The 24,090-nt window shown below is 41.2% G+C and overlaps 1 protein-coding gene and 1 pseudogene across 1 annotated transcript in view; one reads left to right on the top strand and one right to left on the bottom strand.

The window, feature by feature from the left end:
* Positions 1-24,090, top strand: part of LOC111953169 (progressive ankylosis protein homolog B) — a 25,592-nt gene continuing 1,502 nt past the window's right edge. The window contains exons 1-10 of the mRNA XM_023972248.2: positions 1-530; positions 5,755-5,971; positions 6,224-6,342; positions 6,788-6,871; positions 8,314-8,484; positions 8,791-8,925; positions 9,731-9,823; positions 9,951-10,043; positions 16,473-16,602; positions 17,063-17,186. Coding sequence (XP_023828016.1) covers positions 435-530; positions 5,755-5,971; positions 6,224-6,342; positions 6,788-6,871; positions 8,314-8,484; positions 8,791-8,925; positions 9,731-9,823; positions 9,951-10,043; positions 16,473-16,602; positions 17,063-17,186 — 1,262 coding nt within the window. The 5' untranslated portion in view covers positions 1-434. The remainder of the gene's footprint in view (positions 531-5,754; positions 5,972-6,223; positions 6,343-6,787; positions 6,872-8,313; positions 8,485-8,790; positions 8,926-9,730; positions 9,824-9,950; positions 10,044-16,472; positions 16,603-17,062; positions 17,187-24,090) is intronic.
* LOC111953168 (uncharacterized) overlaps positions 13,138-24,090 on the bottom strand; it is a 23,095-nt pseudogene continuing 12,142 nt past the window's right edge.

Consider the following 24,090-nt stretch of genomic DNA (forward strand, 5'->3'; position numbering starts at 1 on the left):
TAATGTTGTTCACGACACACACGTGGTTTGACGCCAGTCAAGGCGGGATGGCAGGCTGTCGAACGCTCAGAATATTATACTACAAGAGCTGTCTCTGGAATTCCCGATTATTGTTATGATTCAAGTCGAGACCTTATCGCTGGATTTTCTGTCTAATTTTCATGCAGCTAGCTGTCATTTTCTCCTTCACCGATGTCGAGCAATGGAGAAGCGCCCATCTGCAATTGCTGATGACCTTCTCCTCTGCACACCGAAGCATATTTCTTGGAAACTGCGATGCGGGGATCGTTCTGACTTGTAACGTACAGTATCGTCAATTGAATTGACATTTATTTCACGAGAAGTGAAGTGCCTACAATCTATTCTACCAACACATTTTTTTAAATAGTCAAGACAGAGGCAGATGCCCCTCGTTCTGTCACCCCGGCTACACTATGGTGGAATTTCCATCTCTCATTCCTTATTGGCCTCTCATCCGCTTTCTGGTGCCTTTGGCTATTACCAATGTAGCCATCGACCTCGGCGAACAGGTAGGTTTGCGACATCAAATTGACATGATACAACCTAGTTTGCGTAGGATATGTGTCAGTAGCCAACATTGGGGGTGAGGCAAGGCGATGAACGTCAAGCAGCTAACTAGCTACCTGGCACGGTCAAAATACTGTCGCGCTAACTAAACCTTGCTTGCTTGATTTGACTACTATGTTGACTTGAGCTAAGCTTTCAACATGGTACAGAATATTTTTTATCTATCCACAAGACCACCACCAATACTAGTAGCAGTGGCCAACAGTTACATCATTTGACCATTCTAATGCTAGAGATTCCAAAACAGACGCGTGCATAAATGTATGTTAGTGCGACTAGATATTTTGATMTTGGTAAACAGTAAACAAATTCCGCTACAGACAAATTATCTAGCTAGCAGCTGATGTAACCCATATTTAGACAATGGCTGCTCTTCTGTGTTTATACCAGTGGAGGCTCATCAGAGGAAGGGGATCATCATCCTCAGTGAATTTCATAAATACAAATATTTTTAGATAAAACTATGCTAAATATATTCACATGTCACCAAATAATGGATTAAAACACACTATATGCAATGAAGGTCTACAGTAGCCTGAGCAGSACTCTAGGGTAGCACCATGGTGTAGCTGGAGGACAGCTAGCTTCTGTCTTCCTCTGGGTACATTGACTTCAATACAAAACCTACGAAGCTCATGGTTCTCACCCCTTCCATAGACTCACACAGTAATGACAACTTCCGGAGGACGTCCTCCAACCTATCAGAGCTCTTGCAGCATGAACTGACATGTTGCCCACCCGATCAAAGGATCAGAGAATGAATCTAGTACTGAAAGCACAAGTTACAGCTAGCTAGCACTGCAGTGCATAAAATGTGGTGAMTAGTTGACTCAGAGAAAGAAAATGGTTGAACAAATTTTGAACAAATTGATTTCTTCCGAAATTAAGGAGAAGCGAGAGCTAGCCATATTTCGTAGTATATATTTTTTCACATTCAATGTCTTAGCTAGCATCAAATGCGGCTAGCTAGTTTAGCCTACTCAAAAACCCAGATCAAACGGAGAGGGAGGCTATATTAGCTAGCTGGATATGGCTATCCAACACTGGAACTCTTCCAAGTCAAGGTTTTTATAAATTTATTGCCACTAAGGCCTGCGGTGTATTTGCTAAACTGCTTGCTGCTGACTACACTGTACTGCATGATTGTAGCAGGTTTACTAACATGTTAGTTATAGTAGCTATGATGATTGACTATAATGTGACTGATGTAGGCTGTGTGTAGCAGTTAGCAGTCATGAAATGAAGGTTTGGCTTGGGACGTTTTTTTCACCTGGTCACAGACAGCTGATGTGTTGTGCTGTGCACTGAAGTCCACAAGCTAAGGAAAAAGGTGAGCGGAGTGTTCGTAGATAGTTGCGAGAAGGAATTACAGTATATATATATATATATATATAAATATAAATAACAAGCTGTTTGTATGTGACTGCTATGAAAGTGAACTGTGGTTAAGTGTGATCAGGGGTGTATTCATTCCGCCGATTCTGTTGAAAAACTTTGCTTAAACGGAAGCAAACAAAACGGGGATAAACACCTGAATTTGTCCAATAGAAACTTTTTGTAACTTTTGGACTAATGATTACACCCTAGATTTTATGAATGACAGTCATCCAATATGCTGTAATAGAAATAAGGCCATGCTCATGAAAGAAAAAATTAATAAATACTCCTCCCTCATCTTAAACATCACCAACCACCACTGGTTTATACGATGTAGCCTAGCCTTCATTGGTGGTTAGGAGGGATTGGGCTATATATGCATCAGTGATATCTAGAGCAGTGAATGTAAACTAAAAAGCCCTTGAATTGTCATAGGGATCTAGGGCAGTGATCAAAGTGAGGTCCGCTAGATATAACTGGGAAATAAGAGTAGATTTTGGTTTAATAAACGCTGTCACTGATTTAATCATTAGTAGATGTACTGATACTTGTGCATCTTTGTGGCTCGTGAAAATGCCATAATGCATGCAATACTAAAGCACAGTTCAGTGGAGATGTTATGAAGGTCCTTCCCCTGCCATAGCCCCACACCAGTGACCCACAGCTCCCATTCAGGCCCAGTCATATGACAGATGACAGGCCTAGCATTCTAGCTGGTATTCTTGCCTTGTGGACAGTGGGAGTCCAAGCGGCACAGTGTGTCTCGGAAGAGGTTAGGATTATGCTTATGTAATGGCCACGTGAGCAGATATAAATAGCACCCGGCTCCGTTCTATGGAAAGAGGCAGCTGTGGATGCTCTCTGGAGGCAAAGCTAAATGGAAGTCTTATTTAGTTGAATGACTAGTTCAGTGGTTCAGGATCACGACAGTGTGTAACGGAGAACAATGTTTTTGCATCCTGGCTGCCCTAGCTGATCATATTTCCAAACATCCATTATGTTAAAGGTCCAATGCAGTCATTTTATCTCAATATTAAATCATTTCTGAGTAACAATTAAGTACTTTACTGTGATTGTTTTCAATTAAAATGTTCCACACAAAAAAAACTTAGCGAAGAGCAATTTCTCAAGCAAGAATTTTGCGAGGACTGTCTGGGAGTGGTGTGAGTGGAAAAGGGAAAACTGAAAATGAGCTGTTATTGGCAGAGAAGTTTGGAACTCTCTTTCTCATTGGCCTATTAACAAATTTACCGCATGGTGATGTCACCATGGAAGGCCAAAACTCCATCTCATCAAAACACGGTAACATTTCAGGCGGCCTTTTGAAACAGCTCTTAGACTAAAAGGGCATTATCATAATTTTCAAAATTTCACAGTATTATTCCAAACCTCATATTGTGGAAATATTTATAAAMCACAGAAAAATCGTGTTTTTGACTGCACTGGGCCTTTAAGGGCAATTCCGCGGCTGAGACTCAGATTTTTCACTTTAAAATGTATGCCAAATAAAACCCATTGATTTCAAAGTTTAACAAATCATACAACTCTATGCACAAGGACTACTTTGAACAATTTACACAAATGTTCACAAAAACACGACCACGTTTTCCAAAAGCTCTGTTAAATATCTGCTCCGAATTAATATTCAAATATGTGTAGAAAGAAGGGTGTGTCAGCTATGACATGACACCTTGAGTTTGAAAAAAATCTGTTTTGGTGTTTGAAGTACGGTAAGCGAAGTAGAATTACATCATGGGTCCCTGATCTGCACTACATTGACATTCATATCCATAATTATGCATTTCTTTCTTTTTCATGGTGATGTATCCTGTTTAGGTACACAAAGGTAGAAATATGCAATTGCATCCTTTGCATATATGAGTCCTTTGCATATAAGTATTATTCTACACTCTGGCTATTATTCAAATGAGGTCCGACCGCAAACAAGACCAAATTTGGTTGGTCCAGACCAGACCAAATCTGAACCAATCATAGACGTCTGTTTCACATCTGCGCCATATGATATTTTGGCCATATCGCCCAGCCCTAGCTTAGACCCTTTTTTACATKATCTAAGGTGTTTGTGTAATGCCCGCCATCGGCTGAGACACAGCGTGCTCTTGAATATAGGGCGGATAAATGTACTAAAAGGGGAATGACATGGACATTTAAACTTTAAAAATGGTCCCACAAAGAGATCCACGCATCAGAGAATGTTGACTTGAATGGGAATATCAGTTGTTTTAAATAACTGTCAATCTTCCATAGGAAACCTATAGAAATCAGAAGAAATATAGATGACAGAATAGACATTCCCATTTAAGTTGACATTCGACGGTGGGTGGACCGGCGGCCATATTTGTGGTACTTATTGCAAGTTAACATTTCAATTTCAATGGTGTACAAGCTAAATTGCAGTCGTCTGAAGGGATATGTCCATTCTATTAATTATATTTCTATGATTGAAATGACACCCACCCTGTATTCAAGAGTATGCTGTGTCAACTGATGGCGGGCACAACACAAACACCTCAGATTATGTTTTTAGATACGTTTTTAGATAATTGACGTTAAAGGTTAAAATTGCTTTTTTTCTAACATTTTTTTCCAAGAAATTATTAAGCAATTTGACAACCTTGTTTGTAAGCTTTTAAATTATGTAAAAATCAACCGTTAATCTTTTCCAGTGATTAAGACATGGATGTCTCATGGTATAGTGGGAGATGCAAAATGGGTGAACTTTGAGCACCTCTATGTTTTGGGATTCCGGTCCAAAAAGTCACTTTCTGACCACTTCTACCGACCAGCAAGAATAGTTTCATTCAAATAAAAAGGGGTGCAGTCAAAAAGTTATTGAAATCAAATGAAACAACAAAAAACAGTTAGAAGCTTAACATAACAATATGCCAGTGGAAGGGAGGACAGTAGTAGGTAACCCAACTGTGGTTTGTGACTACTATAATTTCCCATTGTAGCCAATTCAGTTGCAGTAATTCCGTTAAAGATTTTTCAGTAGTTRTGTTACCGATTTGTTAGTTAGCATTGGCTGGCGAAACTACCTCAAACTTCCTTCATACTCAGCACAGAGACATAAAAATGGTATCCACAAGTTCATTTGACTCTGGGGAAGTAGATGCAGTTCCTAATTACCAAAATCCCGATATGTCAATTTTTGGTAACGGAATTACAAGGCAATGTTTCTTAAACTTATAGAAAGCAAATCCTTTCTCCAAAACCAAATAAGTGTCGATATTAGTTGGCAGGGGTCTTTACTTCAACATTATTATGTTGTCATGTATTTCTAATACCTTCTGTTACATGGTTTTCTAAATTCCCTTTTCCATCCGTTTCACCAGAAATCCAAGCCATTACTTAGGCCTAATTTTTATTTTTAGATGGAAAATGATTGAAAAATGCATCTAAACTCTTAGCTTTCATTTGACACCCAATTTGATGTGTTCCTAATGAGCTTCACGTCAGTGCTCATGGGTCCTTTTTTTTATATTTTTTACATGGAAATGACCTTTACAAAGTATGTCACTGCTATCTTTTCACTATATACAGTGTAAACCTGCCATTTGTTTACTAGTAAATCGCAGTACTAGCCTGGTCCCAGATTTCTTTGTGCTATCATGTCAGCTAACATGTTTGGTATGACAATGAGTGACAAGGATTTGACATGATAGCACAAACAGATTTGGGACCAGCCTAGCGCAGCACTGGTATAAATGATGATGGTATGATGATGAGCCTAGTGGGGCTAATAAGTTCTCTTCTGGTCCTTGGCAGGCTCTTAACCGGGGTTTAGCAGGCTTTAAAGAGGATGCAGTTGAGATGCTAGCCAGCTACGGGCTGGCTTATTCGCTAATGAAGTTCTTCACTGGGCCCATGAGTGACTTCAAGAACGTGGGCCTGGTGTTTGTCAACAGCAAGAGGGACAGGGCCAAGGCTGTGCTTTGCATGGCGGTAGCAGGCACAATAGCATTCATCCTTCATGTTCTCATAGGTGAGGCTTTAACGGTGGTTTTATCCCAAKTTATTACATTTTAATAGTAACTACCCATATTTCTTATTAAGTCCAAGTTATTATTTACAATCCAATGATATGTGTCGGTTGTAAACTGCTTTTGGGTGAGCTTTTATTTTTTGGGGCAAACCTACTACTGTTTTTCTTATATCATGTTCAACTTTTCTAATCGATTTAGTTGTGTCATCTCCTCAGTTCTCATAGTATSCTGACTGTTTTCCCCGTCTACAGCCCATACAGACTTAGGCTACTACATCATCAATAAGCTCCACCATGTGGACGACTCCGTGGGCAACAAGACCAGGAGYGCTTTCCTCTACCTGGCAGCTTTCCCTCTGCTGGACGCCATGGTGAGCGCTGAGTAGAGTATACGGCTTGATTCAAGGTTGCGTCCCAAATGGCACGCTACTCCCTATAGGGCCCATAGGGCTTTGGTCAAAAGTAGTGCACTATGTAGAGAATAGGGTGCCATTTGGGACGCATGCCAGCTCTTCCATGACCCAAAGTATGGCCAGTTAGAGAGCCATAATCATGGCAGAGGGAAGCTTCAAAACACCTGACCTAGAAAAATGATTTGTAATCCTCTGCTCATCATGCTGGGTCTTAAAATGGACAGACGCCTGTCCCTGTATTTCAACGACTGCATATCTTCTCTTTGCTTGGTCGAAATCAGATTTCAATGTGGGCCTTTGGCTTGCTTTTATTAAACAAGCCAGACAAGAACAATGGGTACTTGGTGTTCTGAAATTCTTGGGTGGAGAAGCATCAATTGTCTCTTTGTTTATTGTTTTGTAGGCTTGGATCCATGCTGGAATTCTCCTTAAGCACAAATACAGCGTCATCGTAGGCTCTGCCTCCATCTCTGATGTTATCGCTCAGGTACTCAGCAGATTGCTTCCTTGTTTTTCACTAATCTCCATTACAGTGAAGATTGGTCCTTGTTGCCAAGACTAATGCAATTGACCTCAAAAGTGGACTTGGCAGTATGCCTTGCTCTGATAGGTTGTGACAGTGATGTGGTCTTAAGGGAGTGTCTAAGTTTTAATGTCACGTGAAATGCCTTTCTTGCAAGCTCTAAACCCAACAATGCTGTAATCAATATCAATGTAGTACTACAAATAACATAAGGTAGAACAAAAATACTTGAGAAATAAAATACGAAATAAGAAGAACACAAGAAGTAAGTAAGCTACAGTTGAAGTCGGAAGTTTACATACAACCTTAGCCAAATACATTTAAACTCAGTTTTTCACAATTCCTGACACTTAATCCTAGTAAAAATTCCTGTTTTAGGTCAGTTAGGATCACCACTTTATTTTATGAATGTGAAATGTCAGAATAATAGTGATTTATTTCAGCTTTTATTTCTTTCATCACATTCCCAGTGGGTCAGACGTTTACATACACTCAATTAGTATATGGTAGCATGGCCTTTAAATTGTTTAACTTGGGTCAAATGTTTCGGGTAGCCTTCTACAAGCTTCCCACTATAAGTTGGGTGAATTTTAGCCCATTCCTCCTGACAGAGCTGGTGTAACTGACTCAGGTTTGTAGGCCTCCTTGCTCGCACTCTTTTTCAGTTCTGCCCGAAAATGTTCTATAGGATTGAGGTCAGGGCTTTGTGATGGCCACTCCAATACCTTGACTTTGCTGTCCTTAAGCCATTTTGCCACAACTTTGGAAGTATGCTTGGGGTCATTGTCCATTTGGATGACCCATTTGCGACCAAGCTTTAACTTCCTGGCCGATGTCTTGAGATGTTGCTTATATATATCCACATCATTTTCTCTCCTCATGATGCCATCAATTTTTTTAAGTGCACCAGACCCTCCTGCAGCAAAGCACACCCACAACATGATGCTGCCACACCCGTGCTTCACGGTTGGGATGGCGTTCTTCGGCTTGCAAGCACCCCCATTTTTCCTCCAAACATAACGATGGTCATTATGGCCAAACAGTTCTATTTGTGAAATTTGTGGAGTGGTTGAAAAACGAGTTTTAATGACTCCAACCTAAGTGTATGTAAACTTCCGACTGCAACTGTATATACAGGGTCAGTTCCAGTACCATATTTACAATGTGGAGGGATACTGGAGTGCTAGAAGTAGATATGTATAGTGGTAAGGTGACTAGGCATCAGGATATATGCTTAACAGAGTAGCATCAGCGTATATGATGATTGTATCTAAATGCGTGTGTATAGAGTCAGTATAAATGTGTCGGCATGTTATGTGTGTGAGAAAATGCAGTGAGTCGTGTGTGTTGGGAGTGTCAGTGAGTGTGTAGAGATCTGACTGTGGGTTCCCTCCTCGCCGTGGCAGATTGTGTTTGTGTCCATCCTGCTGCACAGTAACCTGCCGTGTGTGGAGCCCCTGCTCATCCCCATCCTCTCCCTGTACATGGGAGCCCTGGTGCGCTTCACCATCGTGGGCCTAGGCTACTACTACAACATCCACGACAAGATCCCGGACTCCAGTGGACTTGACGTGGGGGTACGTCGCTTCCTTAGTCGCCCTACTGGGTCATTTTTTTAAATGACACAGATGGAGTTCAACATGTAGTGTATCTTTACTGGGGCATCAATTCATCTTGGTCTTCTAAAACTGTCTTTGTTGCAGTTGCAGACTACCTTTGTAATAGTAGCTTATGTCCCAAAAGGAACCAGGTCAATGGCCCCTATTTTATCTAGTAATCAATACTACTGCCCTCACATGAGGAGCTAGTGCTACAACTACGAAGCACCCAGATTGAACATACCCTTGTTTCCCCCTCTCGTTCCTGTTAACTTCACTTTGCAGGGAGATGCCACCATCAGGAAGATGTTGAGTTTCTGGTGGCCTCTGGCCCTCATCCTGGCTACCCAGCGGATCAGCAGGCCCATTGTCAACCTCTTTGTGTCCCGGGACCTCAAGGGGAGCAGCGCAGCTACTGAGGTGAGTTTGTAGACTACTCAGTCCACTCCCCAATAATAACCCATTTAGCTCAGTCCCACTCACTGTTATTCGGCAGCTGCCAAACACAATGTCCTTTACCAGAAATGGTCTGGATTCTAATCTAATGTTTTGTTGTCTGAAGAGAGAGGCTGCTGGCTCATGGGAGGAGGAATTTCTAATGTCAACTGTGGGGGTGGGGGGGGCTTTTGACTGCCAGTGTTCATTACCATGCTTGTACTGTGACACTAAGGTGACTTCATACAGCTGAACTCTTAGCATCAGTTCGGCCTGTAGTACAGGCTTTGCATTTATCCACTCGCTAGGTCGATTCCCTTCTCATGATATCACAGCTGAAAGGCCCAAATGAATTTGAACAATCTGTCTGGACCTTTCGTGCATTCAGAGACCTAACCAGAGGCAAAACAATAAGCTGTTTACCAGAATGAACTGGAAATAATCAACAGCACAGTGGCTGCCAGTGGTGTTTACGTGATTCAACCTGAAACTCAGAGGGTGACCTCACATGGACAGTGACTGAAAACATTCCTAAACGTCTCTACCCTGTCTGTGCAAAGACTGTCACTGCCTGTTTTTATTGGTTACACACAATGCTGACAAGCCCAAGGCACTTGCCCTGGTAGGAACATGGGAAAATCCTAATGCGATTACTAACTAAGCTAATTGTCTTTGCTGACAGGTTTTGGCTAGTCAGTCATGTTTTAACATCTTGGCTACATTGCTGTAAGCTGTCCAAAAAGGAAATTAAATGTCATGTGAATCCTAATGACTCTTTTTGCTTGGCCAGGCAGTGGCTGTGCTCACTGCCACCTACCCTGTGGGTCACATGCCCTATGGCTGGCTGACTGAACTGAGGGCTGTCTATCCCGCTTTCGACAAGGTAAACCAAGGCCAGTCTAACAATAGCCTCTTGTTGCAGATCATAACATATTATATATCTTTGGGTACTGAGTCCAGGTGGCATGCATTTTATTTCCCACTAATGATAATGTTCTCTTCTTCAATAGACCAATCCCAGCAATAAGCTCATATCCGGCACACCGGTCACAAAGACTCATATCAAAAAGTTTACAGCCTGTTGTTTGGTGCTATCGCTCACGGTAAGAAGCATATATGGCTCTTTTTTTGTTTTTATTCCAATACTGTCACACAATCGAATACTATTGGGAAGTATACTAACTATAGAGAGAGAAAAAGAGAATCCAGAGTGTAGAATTCAGAGCCAAAACCCAGACGATCTTAGCTCTTGTGTTCTGTTTGTCAGTTATGGCACAAAAGCGTGCCACAGATCAGAGAAAAACAGTTTTGAGACTCACGCAAGCAGAGCGGAACATCCTTTCAGTGTTCTACGTGGGCATTCTTGGCATTTGTTCCTGTCAATGCTTCTTACATAATGATCTAGTCAGACGGGTAATCCTACTTAATAATTTTCTGAACTGTAGCCTATTTTTTTATTTTTTGTTGTTGTCCTTGCTGAAAACGACTCCTCGTGTGAAAAGGAAGAAGTAAGGCGAAGATGACACTGGATGGATAAACACTAGGCCATAGATAAATATATACTTAGGCTCTGGATAAGCCCTGGAGCTTGAAGCGCTAAGCCACCAAATGAGCAGGTATAGAACCAGCTATGCGGAATAAGTGGTTTCAATACCTGTATGTTTTTATATAGCAGTGTTTTTTTTGTTCTATATCTGACTTCAGGAGTCAGGTTGCAGTGTGTGAGTGTGTCAGAGCGAGAGAGAGAGAGGCACACCAGGTTGGTGTACTGTCGTTTCCCCGAACACTTCTTCTCCGGGTTTAAAGGGCATAATACAATTGTGGCATTTCCATAAACACATGTGTTTCACATAACATATCCGTTTACATATGCATGTGTATTTCAGAGCAAAGTAATGAAAGCTGACTCCTATTTTTCATCCAGCTCTCTTGATAATAGAACAGAGCACAACAAGTTGGTCTTGTAAAAGCACTGTTGAGAAAGGTATAGTTCCGCCTTGTCATAAATCTGTTTTTTCACGGTTTCGGTATCGGGATATGTGGTAAATACAGGGTAGAAATGGGAACCGAAAAAAACCCTGAGACTGATTTGATGGGGTGGAAAAAATGTGTCCCTAATGACTTGGGATGTGAAAAACAGGAAGTTGGAGGAAAAGCTAAGGCCTTGGAGCCACAGAGAGGAGTGGCAGTAGCATGCCAACCAGATGTGGAATTCCACTGTTATAAACAAGTGGGTGTGGGCTCAAGCCTGGCAACCAGGGTTCTGTGGTTGCCATGGTGCCGTAAGGCAGCCTAAACAGAGATCTCTGTCAATTGTGTACATATTTTAGATGTATCAGCTATTGACTTGTTGATTTGATATCTGGTTGTTTTAACCCACATAGTTGCAGGACTGATTGCAGGTTGACTTGATTAACGTTAATGTTTGCATTTAAAAGATCCATCAGCAGCACCGGCTGCTTTTTGATCAATGAGACCTGACTGCATTATGGAAATGGAAGAGTGCTCGTAGTGAGGATGACTACTGGTCTGGACTGATGTTTAGTGGGCTTTTTTTGCGCTGTAGCAGCAGCATCAACCAAGTGGGTGCTACACAGTTGTGGAGGAGTACGAAATCCATGCTACAGAGTGGCTGCGAGTCTACTCCAAAATAATCGATTCCTCGACTCCTTGCCCGTCTATTCCCGGTGTCAAGCTTCGATTATGCTAAGAATCAACTCCTCGACTCCTAAGATTCAGTAGTTTTGCAACGGAGGAGACGAGTAGACTAGTTGCCGTAGGCTACTTCCGAGAACAAACTCTCGCATCTTTCACAGTAAAGAAAGAGCAAGCTGGAGAGAGGGGGGAGGGGCACATCCAGGCAGGTCAGCCACCAGGCATACCATGTATCGCTAATCAAAAGCTGTATCGCTAATCAAAAGCTGTATCTCACAATTTCTTGGCTTGCAATGTCTCGCAAGTTCACTAAAGTAAGGGCTATTAATTATTAGGCAAAGCTATTCAAAGTATTCAACGCCTTTGTTATGGCGAGCCTAAATAAGTTAAGGAGTAAAAATGTGCTTAACAAGTCACATAATAAGTTGCATGGACTCACTCTGTGTGCAATAATAGTGCTTAACATGATTTTTGAATGACGACCTCATCTCTGTACCCAAGACATACAATTATCTGCAAGGTCCCTCAGTTGAGCAGTGAATTTCAAACACAGATTTCACCACCTGGGAAGTTTTCCAATGCCTCGCAAAGGGCACCTAAACTCAGTTCCTTTTTTCAAGACCCTCTCTTTCAAAGATAATTCGTTAAAATCCAAATAACTTCACAGATCTTGATTGTAAAGGGTTTAAACACTGTTTCCCATGCTTGTTCAATGAACGATAAACAATTAATTAACTTAKACCTGTGGAACGGTCGTTAAGACACTAACAGCTTACAGACAGTAGATAATTAAGGTCACAGAGGCCTTTCTACTGACTCTGAAAAATACCAAAAGAAAGATGCCCAGGGTCCCTGCTCATCTGCATGAACGTGCCTTAGGCATGCTGCAAGGAGGCATGAGGACTGCAGATGTGGCCAGGAAAATAAATTGCAATGTCCGTACTGTGAGACGCGCTACAGGGAGACAGGACMGACAGCTGATCGTCCTCGCAGTGACAGACCACGTGTAACAACACCTGCACAGGATCGGTACATCCGAACATCATCCTGACATGACCCTCCAGCATGACAATGCCACCAGCCATACTGCTCGTTCTGTGCGTGATTTCCTGCAAGACAGGAATGTCAGTGTTCTGCCATGGCCAGCGAAGAGGCATGGGATCTCAATCCCATTGAGCACGTCTGGGACCTGTTGGATCAGAGTGTGAGGGCTAGGGCCATTCCCCCCCAGAAATGACCGGGAACTTGCAGGTGCCTTGGTGGAAGAGTGGGGTAACATCTCACAGCAAGAACTGGCAAATCTGGTGCAGTCCATGATGAGATGCACTGCAGTACTTAATGCAGCTGGTGGCCACACCAGATACTGACTGTTATTTTTMATTTTGACCCCCCCTTTGTTCAGGGACACATTATTCAATTCCTGTTAGTCACATGTCTGTGGAACTTGTTCAGTTTATGTCTGTTGTTGAATCTTATGTTCATACAAATATTTACACATGTTAAGTTTGCTGAAAATAAACGCAGGTGACAGTGACAGGACGTTTCTTTTTTTGCTGAGTTTATTGGTATATGGGTTAAAACAAAACATTGAATATCCCTTTGAGCATGATGAAGTTGTTATTAATTACACATTGGATGGTGTGTCAACACACCCAGTCACTACCAAGATACAGGTGTCCTTCCTAACTAAATTGCTGGAGAGGAAGGAAACCGCTCAGGGATTTCACCATGAGGCCAATGGTGACTTTAAAACAGAGTTTAATGGTTGTGATAAGAGACAACTGAGGATGGCTCAACAACATTGTAGTTACTCCACAATACTAACCTAATTGACAGAGTGAAAATAAGGAAGCCTGTACAGAATAACAAGGCACTAAAGTAATACTGCAAAAAAATGTGGGAAAGCAATTAACTTTTTGTCCTGAATATAAAGTGTTGTTTGGGGCAAATCCAATACAACACATTACTGAGTACCACTCTATATTTTCAAGCATAGTGGTGGCTGCATCATGTTAAGGACTGGGGAGTTTTTCAGGATCAAAAAGAAAGGCAAAATCCTAGCGGAACACCTGGTTCAGTCTGCTTTCCACCAGACACTGGGAGATTAATTCACCTTTCAGCAGGACAAGAACATAAAACACAAGGCCAAATTATACACTGGAGTTGCTTACCAAGAAGACAGTGAATATGCCTGAGTGGCCGAATTAGAGTTTAAAAAAAACTTAAATCTACTTGAAAATCTATGGCAAGACTGCAAATAGTTGTCTAGCATGATCAACAACCAATTTGACAGAGCTTGAAGAATTTTGTGAAATAATTGTGAAATGTTTCACAATCCATGTGTGGAAAGCTCTTAGAGACTTACCCAGAAAGACTCACAGKTGTAATTGCTGTCAAAGGTGTTTCTACAAAGTATTGACTCAGGGGTGTGACTACTTATTTAAATGATAAAAAATATATATTTTTCATTTGACCTTTTATTTAACTAGGCAAGTCAGTTAAGAACAAATTCTTATTTTCAATGATGGCCTAGGAACAGTGGGTTAACTGCCTTGTTCAGGGGCAGAACGACAAATATTTACCATGTCAGCTCGGGGATTCGATCTTGCAATCTTTTGGTTACTAGTCCAACGCTCTAACCACTAGGTTACCTGCCGCCCCAAATAATTTAACTTTTAAATAAATTAGCAAAAATGTCTACTAACATGTTAACACTTTGTCATTCTGGGGTATTGTGTGTAGATGGGTGAGGAAAAAATAATCTATTTAATCCATTTTGAATTCAGGCTCTAACACAACAAAATGGAATAAGTCAAGCAGTATGAATACTTTCTGAAGGCACTGTATGTTGGTGTTTCCTTTATTTTGGCAYTTACCTGTATATAGCATACTGCACATTGGGCCAGATAGCCATGGCCTACGGGCTTGATGGAAACCAAGGCTCAGCCTCTGACAGCCCACATGCCAAGACTTGCTCTGATTGCGTCTGACTCTGTGGGAAAGAGAACAGTGCAGAGAGAAGACGGACAAGTGTACAATAAACACCACAAAGGAAAAGTTTCACTGCCAGTTTAGACTGTAAACAGAGCAAATGGGTTTTAAATTATTTTCTTTATAACAAATTGACTTTAGATGGCTTTAGAGGTTTAGACAGAGTGAGGAAGTCTGGTGAAAAACCACTGATTCAATGATGACTCAGTCACAATACTGTATACAAATAGACAGGTCATGCTGACTAAACATAGACATTCAGCAAAACATCCGAGATTCATCGGCACGACTGCACTGCTACATTTTCTTTGYCAATTCAAATATTTCTAACCAGAACCAGAGGAACACATCATATACACTGAACAAAAATATAAACACAACATGCAACAATTTCAAATATTTTACAGAGTTATTTCATATAAGGAAATGAATCCATTGAAATACATTCGTTAGGCCCTGATCTATGGATTTCACATCTGTTGGTCACAGATACTTAAAAAGTAGGGGCGTGGATCAGAAAGTCAGTCAGTATCTGGTGTAACCACCATTTGCCTCATGCAGCACGACACATCTCCTTCACATACAGTCGATCAGGCTGTTGATTATCGGCTGTGGAATGTTGTCCCACTCCTCTTCAATGGCTGTGCGAAGTTGCTGGATATTGGCAGGCACTGGAACACAATGTTGTACACCTTGATCCAGAGCATCCCAAACATGCTCAATGGGTGACATGTCTGAGTATGCAGGCCATTTCAGAACTGGGACAATTTCAGCTTCCCGGAATTGTGTATAGATCCTTGCGACATGGMGCTGTGCATTATCATGATGAAACATGAGGTAATGGCGTCAGATGAATGGCACAACAATGGGCCTCAGGATCTCGTCACGGTATCTCTGTGCATTCAAATTGCCATCGATTTAAAATGCAATTGTGTTCATTGTCCGTAGCTTATGCTTGCCCATACCATAACCCTACCACCACCATGAGGCACTCTGTTCACAATGTTGACATCATTCTGAGACGGTTTGTGCAGAAATTATTTGGTTGTGTAAACCCACAGTTTCATCAGCTGTCCAGGTGGCTGGTCTCAGATGATCCTGCAGATGAAGATGTCAGATGTGAAGGTCCTGGGCTGGCGTGGTTACACGTGGTCTGCGGTTGTGAGGCCGGTTAGACATACTGCCGAATTCTCTAAAACGACGGAGGCAGCTTATGGTAGAGAAATGAACATTCAATTCTCTGGCAACAGCTCTGGTGGACATTCCTGCAGTCAGCATGCCAATTGCGTGCTTCCTCAAAACTTGAGACATCTGTGGCATTGTGTTGTGACAAAACTGCACTTTTTAGTGGCCTTTTATTGTGCCCAGCATAAGGTGCACCTGTGTAATGATCATGCTGTTTAATCAGCTTCTTGATATGCCACACCTGTCAGGTGGATGGCTTATCTTGGCAAAGGAGAAATGCTCACTAACAGGGATGTAATCAAATTTGTGCACAGCATATTTGAGAAATAAGGTTTTTGTGCGTATGGAACATTTGTATTTTRTTTTATTTCAGCTCATGAAACATGGGACATGCGTTTATTTTTGTTCTGTGTAGTTTATAAGTTGTCTTTTACCTCAGTGATTTTGAGTTGCAATATTGTGTTATGTACGGTATTATACATTGTTACTGCAATTACAATGAATTATATTTGGGTTACACGCCTGGCTTGTGTTAACTTCAAAAGGGACTAAGGTGAACCTAAACTCACGTGCCTTAATGATCTAGTAAATTCCAACGAGGAATGTTTTGGCAAGGTTATGTAACTGAGTTAAATAACTTTGTTTTTGTTTGCCCGGCTACGTGTGGTGTATAACACCTCTGTGTGTTTTTGTGCGGCCAGCTCTGCTTTGTGGTGTTCTGGACCCCTCACATCTCTGAGAAGATTCTAGTGAATGTGATTGGTGTGGACCTTGCTTTCGCTGAGCTCTGTGTGGTTCCACTAAGGATTTTCTCCTTCTTCCCTCTGCCAGGTAAGGAGTGCACAAAGTGCGTAATATCTGTTGTTTGCAGCACTAGAGTTGTGAGTTTGATTCCCCCATGACCCACACATACTTGCTATATATAACAGGAAGTGTTACAGGAAATGTCTGCTGGAAATGTCTGACCATTTAGGATTAGTCACCCAAATGAGCCTCCTAGTATGTAGTGTCCTGACGTGTTCCTATCTGAGTACGAGGGTTTTCTGTGTGTTAACACAATGCTGAGCCCGGAGTCATGGGCTGTGGCCCAAATGGCACCCTTATTCCCTATATAGTGCACTACTTTGGACCAAAACTCCATTAGCTCTGGTCAAAAGTAGTGCACTATAAAGGTTATAGGGTGCCAGTAGGGCACTACAAAAGGAATAGGGGGCCATTTGGGATGCTGCCATGGTCTGCTGAGACAGCAGTCTGATGTGACGTTTCCACTGACTCTGTCCCGTGTGTGTAGTGACAGTCCGGGCCCACCTGACTGGCTGGCTCATGACCCTGAAGAAGACCTTTGTGCTGGCCCCCAGCTCTGTGCTCCGCATCATCGTCCTCATCACAAGCCTGGTCGTGCTGCCTTATATGGGGTAGGTGGACACCTCACTGAAATGGCACCCTATTCACTACTTTTGACTGGGTGCACTGTAAAGGGAATAGAGTTCCATTTAGTACACACGGTCTGTTTCCTTTAGCTAACATGTATGAGTTCCTGATTCACCAGTCTCATAAATGTAAGCTATGATGTGGCCTAATTTTGATGTGGTATGAGAGATTTGATATTGTAACAAGCCTGTATGGCCACCAAAACTCACACGTAGTTTGTTAACTAGCATAAACAGCACATGACGATAATTTCCCATGAAATAATCAAGTTGTCGTTTATTTGGATCAACAGCGCGCACCGACCTGACGCACATAAACGCCTCTAGAACTGACAGACCCAGCATGCCAAAGCGTCATCAACTACAGAAACCAATTTGCATAACATTGTGTGATATGCTGAGAGTGACGAAATCAGCTTCTATCTCCAGGCTATCAGACTGTTAAACAAACAGTCACCACTAGCCGGCCTCCGCCCAGTGCTCTGCACCTTAGACTCCTGTACATAGTCATTGAACACTGGTCAGTTTAATAATGTTTACATAGTGCTTTACCCACTGTGTGTGTATATATACTAGAGGTCGACCGATTAATCGGAATGGCCGATTAATTAGGGCCGATTTCAAGTTTTCATAACAATCGGAAATCGGTATTTTTGGACACCGATTTTTTAAAATACCTTTATTTAATCTTTATTTAACTAGGCAAGTAAGTCAGTTAAGAACACATTCTCATTTTCAATGACGGCCTAGGAACGGTGGGTTAACTGCCTCGTTCAGGGGCAGAACGACAGATTTTTACCTTGTCAGCTCGAGGGATTCAATCTTGCAACCTTACAGTTAACTAGTCCAATGCTCTAACCACCTGATTACATTGCACCCCACGAGGAAGCCTGCCTGTTACGTGAATGCAGTAAGCCAAGGTAAGTTGCTAGCTAGCATTAAACTTATCTTATAAAAAACAATCAATCATAATCACTAGTTAACTACACATGGTTGATGATATTACTAGTTTATCTAGCGTGTCCTGCGTTGCATATAATCGTTGCGGTGCGTATCGTTGCTCCAATGTGTACCTAACCATAAACATCAATGCCTTTCTTAAAATCAATACACAGAAGTATATATTTTTTAAACCTGCATATTTACCTAAAAGAAATCCAGGTTAGCAGGCAATATTAACCAGGGGAAATTGTGTCACTTCTCTTTTGGGCCACCTAATTTGCCAGAATTTTACGTAATTATGACGTAACATTGAAGGTTGTAACAGGAATATTTAGACTTATGGATGCCACCCGTTAGATAAAATACGTAACGGTTCCATATTTCACTGAAAGAATAAACGTCTTGTTTTCGAGATGATAGTTTCCGGATTCGACCATATTAATGACCTACGGCTCGTATTTCTGTGTGTTGTTTAGTTTATTAATTTGACCATTTAAAAAAACAAGCACACATAAAACTTAAAAGCCATACATGCACATGAATAAAATCATCGAGGATAACACACAATAAAGTCTGGGACTTATTTCCATTGTGGTCCTCTTGAGACAAGAAGGCTATACAAGATCGAACACAGTACGGCAGTGAAATAATAAAACAAAAACATAAAAGAAGAACATCTCTCTCATCATAGGGMTTATTCATATGGCACAGAGGACATCAAACATATTTTTACTTTATTTTTAAAGCTGTCCAGAGAGGACATTGTTTTAATAGGCAGAGGCAACTCATTCCATTCTGAGGCTCCAGTATACAAGAAAGTACCTTTCCCAGCATTACTCCTGAACCTGTATAAGCACACATCAGCAACACCTGATCTGGTGCTGTGATCGTGTTAGGGATGCACACAAGGAAAGTAATCACTTAAATATCTGGGCGCAGGACCATAAATACTCCTGTAAACCAAACCTAGTCTAATCTGGGACACCCTAGCCTCAACAGGCAGCCAGTTTAGTTCCTGAAAGCAGCTCCTGCCTATGTGAGTATGTGGACTCACCTTCAAWACTACCCTGWWCAACTTATTRTGGYCTATCTGGAGCTTCCCCTTCATAAGTTTAGATAAGCCCCCAAACCAGGAAGTACTAGCATAGTCAAAATGGCATTGAAWGAGGGCAGTAGCTAGCACTTTCATGGAGTCCTTATCAAGCAGCTTGGACTTTCTAGCCAAAAACGTAATCCTGGCATTAACCTTCCCTAGCACCTTATTGGCCATGCTCACACCTCCCAAGCTTCCATCAAGGATACATCCCAAGTAGCTAACAGAGGTTTTAGTAGTCAGCACCTCACCCCCTAACTCCACTCTGATTTCAGACAACCTACACAATTTAGGCCTGGATCCAAAAATAATTGCTTCAGTTTTCCCTAAGTGCAGAGATAAGTTATCTCCAAGCCATTTGCTAATGTTAGTAAGCTCTGTACTAAGTATGCTCTCCAATATAGTTTTACTTTTGTGAGACCAGAAGTGTAGAGTCATCCGCATAAAGAAAAAGACGGCAAGAACAAGCATCTTTCATATCATTAATATACAATAAAAACAGCAGAGGCCCAAGCACGCTCCCCTGCGGAATGCCACAACTCATTGGTTTTGCCTGAGACAGTGAACCATTTACCTCTACTACTTGCTCCCTTCCTGGTAAATAGGACTTTACCCAGCCTAGAGGGATACAGCTTAACCCCAGTGCCTAAAGTTTGGAGATTAGGAGACAGTGGTTAACTGTATCAAAGGCCTTCTGTAGGTCAAGCAGTACCATTCCACACAGGTTTCCCTCATCAATCTCTTTCCTGATGAAGTCAGTCAAGTAAAGTAGACATGAATCAGTGGAGTATGTTTTTCTAAAACCCGACTGAAAATCATACATTAGACTCTGTTTGTTAACATATTCATACATTTGCTCATGTACAATTCTCTCCAGGATCTTTGATGTTACACAGAGGATAGATACAGGCCTATAATTCCCAGGGTCAGACTTTATCCCCTTCTTATACAGAGGTATAACTTTAGCTTGTTTCATGTCCCTGGGAAAGGTGCCTTGTTCAAGAGAGAGATTAACAATATGCGTAATACAAGGGCCAATTTGCTCAGCAGAATCTATTAGAAACCTTGCAGGAATATTATCCAGGCCTGTGGCTTTGGAGCATTTAAGCTCTGCCAGCATACTGACTATTTTGGCTGTTGCTACCTTTCCAAAAGAAAAAGAGTTTGGCTGAACCCCTAACTCTACATAATACTTCTTGACTTGGTTGCTTCCATACAAACCAGAACTGGAGGGCAGCTTGCTAACCAGCTTGCTGGCAACAGAAGTAAAAAAAGAGTTGAATTCATTAACCTCTGCCTTTTCATATACCATCTCCCCTTTGATGTTCAGTCCAATACTGTTTAGTTTGTTTTTGGTAGTACTACTACAGCATAGTTCCTTAAATTATTTCCAAAGCTTTTTAGGGTCATTTTTGTTTTCAATTATTTTCTCAGCAAATAATGTTTGCTATGTTATAACTAAGTCTATGATTTGATAGAGCAGTCTGACTGAGCGATGGTAGGCAGCAACAGGCTCGTAAGCATTCATTCAAACAGCACTTTCGTGCGTTTTGCTTCAAGCATTGCGCTGTTTATGACTTCAAGCCTATCAACTCCCGAGATTAGGCTGGTGTAACCGATGTGAAATGGCTAGCTAGTTAGCGGTGTGCGCGCTAATAGCGTTTCAAGTCACTCGATCTGAGACTTGGAGTGGTTGTTCCCCTTGCTCTGCATGGGTAACGCTGCTTCGAGGGTGGCTGTGTTCCTGGTTCGAGCCCAGGTAGGAGTGAGGAGAGGGACGGAAGCTATACTGTTACACTGGCAATACTAAAGTGCCTATAAGAACATCCAATAGTCAAAGGTTAATGAAATACAAATGGTATAGAGAAAGAGTCCTATAATAACTACAACCTAAAACGTCTTACCTGGGAATATTGAAGACTCATGTTAAAAGGAACCACCAGCTTTCATATGTTCTCATGTTCTGAGCAAGGAACTTAAACGTTAGCTTTCTTACATGGCACATATTGCACTTTTACTTTCTTCTCCAACACTTTGTTCTTGCATTATTTAAACCAAATTGAACATGTTTATTTATGAGGCTAAATTGATTTTGATGTATTATATTAAGTTAAAATAAGTGTTCATTCAGTATTGTTGTAATTGTCATTATTACAAATACATTTTTATTTTAAAATCGGCCGATTTAATCGGTATCGGCTTTTTTTTGGTCCTCCAATAATCGGTATCGGCGTTAAAATCATAATCGGCTGACCTCTAATATATGCACACAATTTATATTCTGGTCTGACATTGATTGTTTCGATATTTCTTAATTAAAAATGTTATGGATTATGTGTGTAATGTTTATTTTTGTGTTTTACTGCACTGTTGGTGCTAGAAACAAGCATTTCGCTGCACCTACGACAACATCCTCAAATCGGTGTATCGAACAATAAACTTTGATTTGACACATTACAATATGATTTATGTCCCATTCTAAAACTGAATATCTAAAGATGGTCTATTTGAATTCAGKAAACTTTGTTTATTGCTTAGTGTGAAATTTTGATTGGACTCCAATCTGACACGGAGTTGAGGAGCTGCTCTCTGTTTCATGATAAGCAAACATGAATAGAAATATGTAAATTGTTACCGTTCACCACATCACCTACCATCAAATGCAGACTTTGCAAATTCAGTGTGAGGGTATGAGTTGATGGGTTCTCTGCGGTTTTATATTTAGCCAATAGCCTCATTAAATCTTTAGACCGGTTCTTTGTGCATGGTTTTGAATTAAACATAAGGTAGCATAATATACAGTACCAGTGAAAAGTTTGGACACCTACTCATTCCAGGGTTTCTTTATTTTTACTCTTTTCTACATTGTAGAATAATAGTGAGGACAAACTATGAAATAACACATATGGAATTATGTAGTAACCAAAAAAGTGTTAAATCAAAATATTTTAGATTCCTCAAAGTAGCAACCCTTTGCCTTGATCACAGCTTTGCACACTCTTGGCATTCTCTCATCCAGCTTCATGAGGAATGATTTTCCAACAGTCTTGAAGGAGTTCCCACATGCTGAGCACTTGTTGGCTGCTTTTCCTTCACTCTGCAGTCCAACTCATCCCAAACCATCTCAATTGGGTTGAAGTCAGGTGACCAACTTGTAAGTCGCTCTGGATAAGAGCGTCTGCTAAATTACTTAAATGTAAATGTAAATTGTGGAGGCCAGGTCATCTTATGCAGCACTCTACTCTCCTTGTTCAAATAGCCCTCACACAGACTGGAGGTGTGTTTGGAGGGTCATTGTCCTGTTGAAAAACAAATGATAGTCCCACTAAGCGCAAACCAGATGGGATGGCGTATTGCTGCAGAATGCTTTCGTAGCCATGCTGGTTAAATGTGCCACCAGCAAAGCACCCCCACACAATCACACCTCCATGCTTCATGGTGGGAACCACACATGCAGAGATCATCCGTTCACCTACTCTGCGTCTCACAAAGACACAGCGGTTGAAACCTTGGTAGGCCGTCATTGTAAATAAGAATTTGTTCTTGTCTGACTTGCCTAGTTAAATAAATATTAAAAACAAAATCTCAAATTTGGACTCATCAAACCAAAGGACAGATTTCCACCGGTCTAATGTCCATTCTTCTTATTGGTGTCCTTTAGTAGTGGTTTCTTTGCAGCAATTCGACCATGACGGCCTGATTCACTCTGTCTCCTGTGAACAGTTGATGTTGAGATGTCTTACCTGAACTCTGAAGCATTTATTTGGGTTGCAATTTGAGGTGCAGTTAACTCCAATGAACTTATCCTCTGCAGCAGAGGTAACTCTGGGTCTTCCTTTCCTGTGTCGGTCCTCATGAGAGACAGAGTTATCATAGCGCTTGATAGTTTTTGCTCGTGCACTTGAAGAAACTTTCAAAGTTATTAATTTTCCAGATTGACTGACCTTCATGTCTTACAGTAATAGACTGTCATTTCTCTTWGCTTTTTTGAGCTGTTCTTGCCATAATATGGACTTGGTCTTTTACCAAATAGGGTTATCTTCAGTATACAACCCCTACCTTGTCTCAAACACGTTAAGAAATTCCACAAATTAACTTAAGGCACACCTGTTAATTGAAATGCATTTCAGGTGACTACCTCATGAAGCTGGTTGAGAGAATGCCAATAGTGTGCAAAGCTGTCAAGGCAAAGGGTGGCTATTTTGAAGAATCTCAAATAACATATTTTGATTTGTTTAACACTTGTTACTATGTGTTCTTTCATAGTTTGTCTTCACTATTATTCTACAATGTAGAAATAAAAATAAAAGAAAAACCCTTGAATGAGTAGGTGTGTCCAAACCTTTGGACTGGTACCGAGTTAATAAAACATGCATCTATGTGCTATGCTCAAAGCGAGTGTTTTTGTTGCACAAGAATTTGACCCATCGACAATACTAGCTGCCCTTTTACCCTACCTTATCTGTAAATGCAAGTGAATGTGTCACTGCCATTTCTGTCTGAACCACATGCGACAAAGCGGTGTCACTTCAAGATGGTCATTTCACTGTGGGCAAATGGTATCTGAGCATAAATCACTATAAAAGACTGACCATAATAGAGAGGACTTCCATCGCTTAGCAACGCCTCTCATCCGGACTGACAAGCCGAAGCCAGTACATCAGACCTGCTGCTATACTTTCTTTACCCCAGAAAAAAACATCCGTGTTTGATAGACGCCAGGCTATTTCACAACAAGACATCTAGGATGACTTGCATTCTTCCAGAACTAATTCGCACATTTTTCACTTGCCACACACTAAATGGCCATTTTGCTTTAGTTTCTTTGGAGGAAGGGTGAAATGGGCTTATTTT

The sequence above is a fragment of the Salvelinus sp. IW2-2015 genome, linkage group LG27 (assembly GCF_002910315.2).
Source record: "Salvelinus sp. IW2-2015 linkage group LG27, ASM291031v2, whole genome shotgun sequence".
NCBI lineage: Eukaryota > Metazoa > Chordata > Actinopteri > Salmoniformes > Salmonidae > Salvelinus > Salvelinus sp. IW2-2015.